The sequence below is a fragment of the Solanum dulcamara genome, chromosome 11, assembly GCF_947179165.1.
Source record: "Solanum dulcamara chromosome 11, daSolDulc1.2, whole genome shotgun sequence".
Taxonomy (NCBI): domain Eukaryota; kingdom Viridiplantae; phylum Streptophyta; class Magnoliopsida; order Solanales; family Solanaceae; genus Solanum; species Solanum dulcamara.
Genome location: NC_077247.1, coordinates 27024733 through 27032150, shown reverse-complemented (window position 1 = coordinate 27032150; position 7418 = coordinate 27024733). Strand labels below are relative to the sequence as shown.

At 34.3% G+C, this 7418-nt stretch overlaps 1 protein-coding gene across 1 annotated transcript; it reads right to left on the bottom strand.

Annotated features, from left to right (window-relative positions):
* Window positions 1–1165: 1165 nt before the first annotated feature.
* LOC129873826 (LRR receptor-like serine/threonine-protein kinase RGI5) lies at window positions 1166–3845 on the bottom strand. Its single transcript, XM_055949015.1, has 2 exons — window positions 2922–3845; window positions 1166–2241 (listed from the first exon to the last, which is right to left on the bottom strand). Exons 1-2 carry the CDS (start codon window positions 3808–3810, stop codon window positions 1283–1285), a joined length of 1848 nt encoding a protein of 615 aa, XP_055804990.1. The 5' UTR covers window positions 3811–3845; the 3' UTR covers window positions 1166–1282.
* Between the last annotated feature and the right edge of the window lie 3573 nt (window positions 3846–7418).

Genomic DNA, 7418 nt, shown 5'->3' with positions numbered 1-7418 from the left:
AAACTCAAACTTTCTCTAATTAGTCTATGAAGTCTCTAAATACTGACTCTAAATGGGTATCGGGACAGGCTCACAACTACCTCAAAATACAAATAATAAAGACCGGAAAGTAAAGACTCAAGAGAACTTCTGAATGCAAAGAGGTCTTACCAAATACTAGATGGAAATCTGATCTTCAACGATGTTCCTGTTGAGGATCTCAATCACCTGTGTCTGCATTATAAAATGATGCAATGCCAAATTGTATGTATGTAAAATAGCTTAAAAGAAACTTACACAAAGATGCTCAACTCAAGATACTCAACTCTGAAATAGCTCAACTCAATAAAACATGCATATATGTAAAACAATGCTTTAAAAAATATGAATAAATAAATGCAACTCATTATATAAAAAATATAATATTTTACTATTGAGAAGTTTCTCTAAATAACAACCATCACTTATGAGCTACGTGATGATACAACGAACTGTTGTTGCTACATCCATACAATACATTTCCAAGATAAGGGATGCAAACTCATCTTTGGATCCAATAAATGTCCTCTTTTGGGACTATAAGGAGTTGCCCGAATTAACGGTACGATCTTACCCTATGCAGGTCATGTAGTTTATGGGTTTGAGTTGTTCTATACTCTTACCCAAATTGGTTCTCAATACTACTCCCAAAATATAATTTACTATGCTCATATCTCAAGTAAGTGTATTTACTCAATTAACTCATTTTGTATCTTTTGGACTTAGCTCAAAACTCAACTCTTCTCTAAAAAAAAGATATGTTCTCAACTCAATAAATGCATTTAAAAGCATAATTTAACTTCTCAACTCAATCTCAAAATAGATATTTAAATGTATTAATGCTTCACTCAAAATAATAACTAAGAGGCTTATCAAACTCAACTCATGCTCAAAATGATAATTAAGAGACTTCTCGAACTCAACTCATGCTCAAACTCAACTCATGCTCAAACTCTTTTTCAATTAAATGATAAAAATAATTATTCTTTAACTCAAAAAGTGCATAAATAATTAATGCAAAACTCAACTAGGGTTCATGTGAATGTAAACATGAACACATATCTCAAGAACTCAACTTCTGAAAATCAACAAAGTATATTTAAATATATACAAGAAATCTATAGAATTTATATAGATTACCCAAGAATTCACTTTATTGTAATTGAAACTAAAACTCAAAGCTCAACTTGACTGTATGAAGATGTAGTACACGACAATGAACTTAGTACAACATTATAATAGTCTTACATACCTAGAATGAAGATTATCTAAGTGAAATCCGAAGATCTTTCTCGAAACTCTTTAGATTACCAACCTCAGGAGGTATACGCCCGCTAAACAGATTTGCTGATGCATTGAGTTCCAAGAGATCTTGAAGGCTCCACAGGCTTTCAGGTAAGGTGGAAGTCAATCTATTGAAAGCTAAATGAAGATATCTTAAAGTAGAAACATTTCCTAAACATGCTGGAATTGAACCAGATATTTGATTTCCAGTCAATTTTAAAGCTCCAAGATTCTGTAAACTACAGATATCATGAGGTATTGTTCCACTAAGGCTGTTATTTTCTATATAAAATTCTTGAAGATTCTTCATAGTGCTCAACTTCTCAGGTATCGAACCAGTGAAGTCATTATGAGACAGGGCTAGCACACCTAAGCCACTTAGGTTTCCGATTTCTTCTGGGATTGTGCCCTTCAGTTTGCTTCTACGAGCAACAAACATCCGAAAAGAATCAGAAAAGTTTCCAATAGAAGATGGAAGAAAACCATTCAAAGGATTATCTTCAATGACCACTTCTCTTAAATATCTACAATTAGTCAGGGACGAGACAAATCTTGACTCAGAAGAAGATGGCTCATTAATGAAATTGTTACTTCCCAAGAATAGGACTTCAAGAAACTCTAACGAACCAAGTGAATCAGGAATTGGACCTGTAAACTTGTTGTTTGTAAGGTCTAGAAGAGTTAGCTTTGAAGCATTCGAGATGGTCTGAGCAATTTGTCCACTGAGATCATTTGATCCAAGGTAAACATCTTCAAGATTAGGCGTTCCAACGCCTAAATCTGAAGGTAAACTACCTGATAACTGATTTCCATACATAGTTAATGTCTGCAATGCTGAAATGTTGAAAATTTCTGCAGGAATAGTGCCATTTAACTTATTATTTCTTAACCCAAGCACTTGGAGGTTTTGTAGTTTACCTATCTCAGCTGGTAACTCTCCTGACAATTAGAGTAAAATGCATTAAACATTAGTACAAATTGACATTGCTTAGTGATAGCGGAAACGTGAAAATATAAAGAACAAGGAAGAACAACAATATTTAACGTGGTTCGGATCAAAATGATCCTACGTCCACCAGAGAACAACTGTCTTTATATTAACAAAGAAAGGGGAGAGATCTCAAATACATCTAAGAGAATTGCTCTATTAAATCTCTACTCTTCTAATGTATTTTACAAATGGCTTAAAATATGAGAAGACAAGATAGAGATGTAATGAGAGATGTGTTTCAAATGAATCAAGAGTTACCTATTTATAGGAATAAATTCTTGCTCTTGATGTCACATCACATTGCGTCAAGATATCAAAGTTTACCAAACTTTCACCTATCAAGTTACTACATTAATTTATCTAGAATCTTGTCAATTTTAACACTTAGCCTTTGAGAAATCTTAAAATAAAACACAAAAGCAAAAGGATATACTCCGACGTTTCAATCTGTTAGTCTATTTAAAAAAGAATGATTTTTTTCTTTTTTGACAACTTTTTAATTTAAACTGTTCACGTGACATGTTTAAAACCACAAGATTCAAAAGACTTTTTTACTTAAACTCTATACCAAGTCAAGTCAAAACTAGACAAACAAATTGAAATGAGGGGAGTAATTCATACATCATACCTTCTAAATTGTTTTCTCCAAGATGCAAGACTGTGAGCATAGTTAAGTTCCCAAGTTCTCTTGGTATAGTTCCAGTGAACTCATTACCAGACAATGTCAACAGTTGTAGCTTTGAGCATTTCTGTAAATTTGGTGAGATTAGGCCATCCAGGTTGTTTGATGAGAGTAAAAGCATTTCAAGATTTGGGAGACTGTTACAAATATCTACAGGAAGTTTACCGACAAGACGATTGCGTATTATAGCAAGTTGTCTCAAGGAAGTCATGTTGAAGATTGATGGTGGTATAGAGCCAGTAAGCCTATTACCTTGCAGGTCTAAAAACGTCAAGTAATGAAGATTGCCAATTTCAGGAGGGATTTTACCTTGAAGAAAATTCCTCTGAATTCTGAACTGTTGAAGATTTGTTAGATTGGAAAGGGAAGATGGAATTTCCCCTGAGAATAGGTTGTTGGAAAGGTAAATGAATTGAAGGTTAGGTAATAAACTTAAGAATGATGGAATGGCACCACTAAAATTGTTTCTTGTAATATCAATCAATCTCAACCTTCGCAAATGAGTCAACTCATCTGGGAGATCTCCATGGAAAGTGTTGTTACTGATGTCAAGGGAAACGAGAAATGAGAGATTTCCAAGGTGGGGAGGAATGGTACCATGAAGTTGCATGCTAGAAATATCTAAAGCAGTGACTCTATTGCGCCCGCTGCAAGTGATCCCTATCCAGGTGCAAACTGATGATGGGATGGAAGAAGACCAGTTAGTTTGCAAGACGACGTTGTTGTTGTTAGGATCAGAAGAAGAAATGTGAGATTTGAAGGCAAAAAGAGCAGCTTCATCAGTGGCAATGTTAGCCAAAGAAGCATTAAAGAGATCAAGTGCAAAAACTAACATAACAATAAGAATAGTATTGCTTATTTCCAACTTCATATTCATTTTTATTTCTTGTTCAGTTATAATACAGATTACAGTATTAGTACTAATATATAAACTCTTTCTGTTTTCTTTTCCCATGGCAGGTCTTCTTTCAAAAGTCTTGCTACTTGTAACGTGTAAATTACTTCCGCTCCAAAATAAGTCACTTAAATACAAACTGTCGTCTATTAAAAAATAATAAATACAATATTGTTATGAATTAATTTAACTTAACTTAGCAATTAGCAAAATAATTAAAAGGAGATATATTGGAAAGAGAAAGTAGAAACAAAGGAGAAAAGAGAAATGTTCGTGTAGTATGTTTTTGTATTTTTATCTGTGTATGTTCCTTGCCATGCTAAAAGATGGCAATATATATAGGCTAGGTATAGAGTGAAAACTAGTGGGTTGCCCACTTTCAGTGGGCCCCACGTGAATAGAAAAATAATTGATAGTGGGCAACCAAATACCACCACTAACTTTCTAACACTCCCCCTTGGATATCCACGTGTAATTTGCCTCCATAAATATTGTGTTTCTTTAAAATCTTACTAGAAAAAATCCAGTGGGAAAAAGCCTAGTAAAAGAAAAAGAGTACACACATCTGGTAATATGCCTTGAGTGTTGTCTTATTAAAAACCTTACAAGGAAAACCCAGTGGGACAAAACCTTGGTTAAGAAAAAAAGAGTGCAGCGCGTATTTTACTCCCCTTGATGAAAACTTCATTTGATATTTTGGAGACGGCGCATTCCAACCTTATATCTCAATTTTTCAAAAGTTGATGTTGGTAATGCCTTTGTGAATAAATCTGCAAGATTATCACTTGAACGAACTTGTTGTACATCAATATCACCATTCTTCTAGAGATCATGTGTGAACAATAATTTTGGTGAAATATGTTTCGTTCTGTCTCTTTTTATGAAGCCACCTTTTAATTGAGCTATGCACGCGGCATTGTCTTCGAATATAACTGTGGGTACTTTAACATTATTTTTCAGGCCGCATTTTTCTTTAATGAACTGTATTATTGATCTCAATCACACACATTCTCTACTTGCTTCATGAATTGTTATTATTTCAGCATGATTTGAAGAAGTAGCAACAATAGACTGCTTTGTAGATCGCCATTATATAGCAGTTCCTCCGTGTGTAAATAGATAACCTGTCTGAGATCGAGTTTTATATGGGTCTGATAAATAACCTGCATTTGCATAACCAATAAGGTCTGCGCAACCTTTTTTAGTATAAAACAAACCCATATCAATAGTACCCTTCAGGTATCGCAAAATATGTTTAATACCGTTCTAATGCCTTCGCATTGGGGATGAACTATATCTTTCCAGCAAATTAACAGAAAATATTATATCAGGTCTGGTTGCGTTAGCAAGATACATAAGTGCACCAATAGCACTGAGATATGGTACTTTAGGACCAAGAATTTCTTCATCCTCTTCTGCATGTTGAAATGGATCCTTTTCCACTTCAAGTGATCGAACAACCATTAAGTACTTAATGAATGTGCTTTGTCCATGTAAAATCTTTTTAAGATTTTCTCAATGTAGGCAGATTGATGGACAAAAACTCCGTCTGCTAAATGTTCAATTTGCAGACCTAGACAAAGTTTTGTCTTTCCAAGGTCTTTCATTTCAAATTCTTTCTTTAGATATTCAATTGCCTTTTGTACCTCTTCAGGGGTTCCAATAATATTTATGTCATCAACATAAACGACGAGTATAATAAACTCTGATTCCGTTTTCTTAATAAAAACACATGGACAAATAACATCATTGATATAGCATTCATTTATTAAGTACTCACTTAGGCTATTATACCACATGCGTCCTAATTGTTTCAGATCATATAATGATCTTTGCAATTTTATTGAGTACATTTCTCGAGACTTTTTACATGTTGCAGACAATTTTAATCCTTCTGGAATTTTCATGTAAATTTTATTATCAAGTGAACCATAAAGGTAAGCTGTAACTACATTCATTAGATGTATTTCAAGATTTTTATGTACAGCTAAACTGATGAGATATCGAAAAGTTATTCCATCCATAACCGATGAATATGTTTCTTCATAGTTGACTTTGGGTCTTTGAGAGAATCCTTGTGCAACAAGGCGTGCCTTATATCTTATAATTTTATTTCTCTCATTTCGTGTTCGTACAAAAACTCATTTATAGCCAACTGGTTTTATACCTTCTGGGGTTTGGACTACAGGTCCAAAAATCTCACGTTTAGCAAGTGAGCCTAATTCTGATTGAATTGCCTTTTGTCATTCTGGCCAATCACATCTACGCCGACATTCTTTGATGGATTTAGGCTCAAGACTTTCACTATCTTGCATGAGGTTAATTGCAACATTATATGCAAAAATATTATCCACCATAATTTTTAATCGATCTAGATTTATCTCATCACGGGTAGAACTTATTGAAAGTTCTTCATTCACTTGAGTCTCGGGTTCACTGATTTCTTCAGGAATATCAGTAGTACTCAAATCTTGACCTTCTTTAGGAAGTTCTTATGTAGTATCATTTTTATTATTTCTTACGCTTCTCTTTCTAGGATTTTTATCCTTTGAACCCAATGGTCTACCACGCTTCTGGCGTATTTGGGATTCAGAAGCTATGATACTAGTAGATGGTCCTTTTGGAACATCAATTTGGATAGGCACATTCACTACAGGGATATGTGACTTAGTTATCCGTTTCAAATCAGTAAATGCATCTGGCATTTGATTTGTTATTTTCTGTAAGTGGATGATCTTCTAGACCTCTTGCTCACATGTGTGGGTACGTGGATCAAAATGTGATAGTGATAAAACTTTCCACGCAATTTCTCTTTTTTGGGGGGTTCCTTTTTCTCTCCCCCTAATGGTAGGAAAATTATTTCATCAAACCGACAATCTGCAAATCGAGCAGTGAATAAGTCTCTAGTCAACGGTTCAAGGTATCAAATTATGGAGGGTGAGTCAAATCCAACATATATGCCCAATCTTTATTGAGGGCCCATTTTTGTACGTTGTGGTGGTGCTAAAGGCACGTATACCACACAACCAAAAATTCTTAGATGAGCTATATTTGGCTCATATTCAAATACTAATTATGACGAAGAGTATTTATTATAATGTGTCGGTCTGAGACGTACAAGTGTTACATGTAAGATAACATGACCCCAAACAGTAATTGGCATATTTGTTTTCATTAGAAGAGGTCTGGCTATCAATTGTAGGCGCTTAATAAATGACTCTGCAAGGCCATTTTGAGTATGAACATGAGTAACAGGATGTTCAATTTTTATTCCAATTGATAAGCAATAATCATTAAAAGCTTGGGATGTAAATTCTCCAGCATTATCAAGACGAATGGCCTTAATTGGATAATCTGGGAATTGCGCTCTCAATCTTATTATTTGTGCTAACAACTTTGCAAACGCCAGATTGCGAGATGATAACAGACACACATAAGACCATCTAGATGATGCATCTATTAGAACCATAAAATATCTAAATAATCCACTAGGTGGATGAATAGGTCCACATATATCTCCATGTATACGCTCTAAAAAGTTAGGAGAT

Bases quoted from the DNA above. Each gene is read 5' to 3' on its own strand.
- LOC129873826 (XM_055949015.1), bottom strand. From the start codon at position 3,810: ATGTTAGTTTTTGCACTTGATCTCTTTAATGCTTCTTTGGCTAACATT. The intron at 2,242-2,921 runs GTATGATGTATG...TCTAATTGTCAG, and splicing joins TGGAGAAAACAATTTAGAAG to GAGAGTTACCAGCTGAGATA.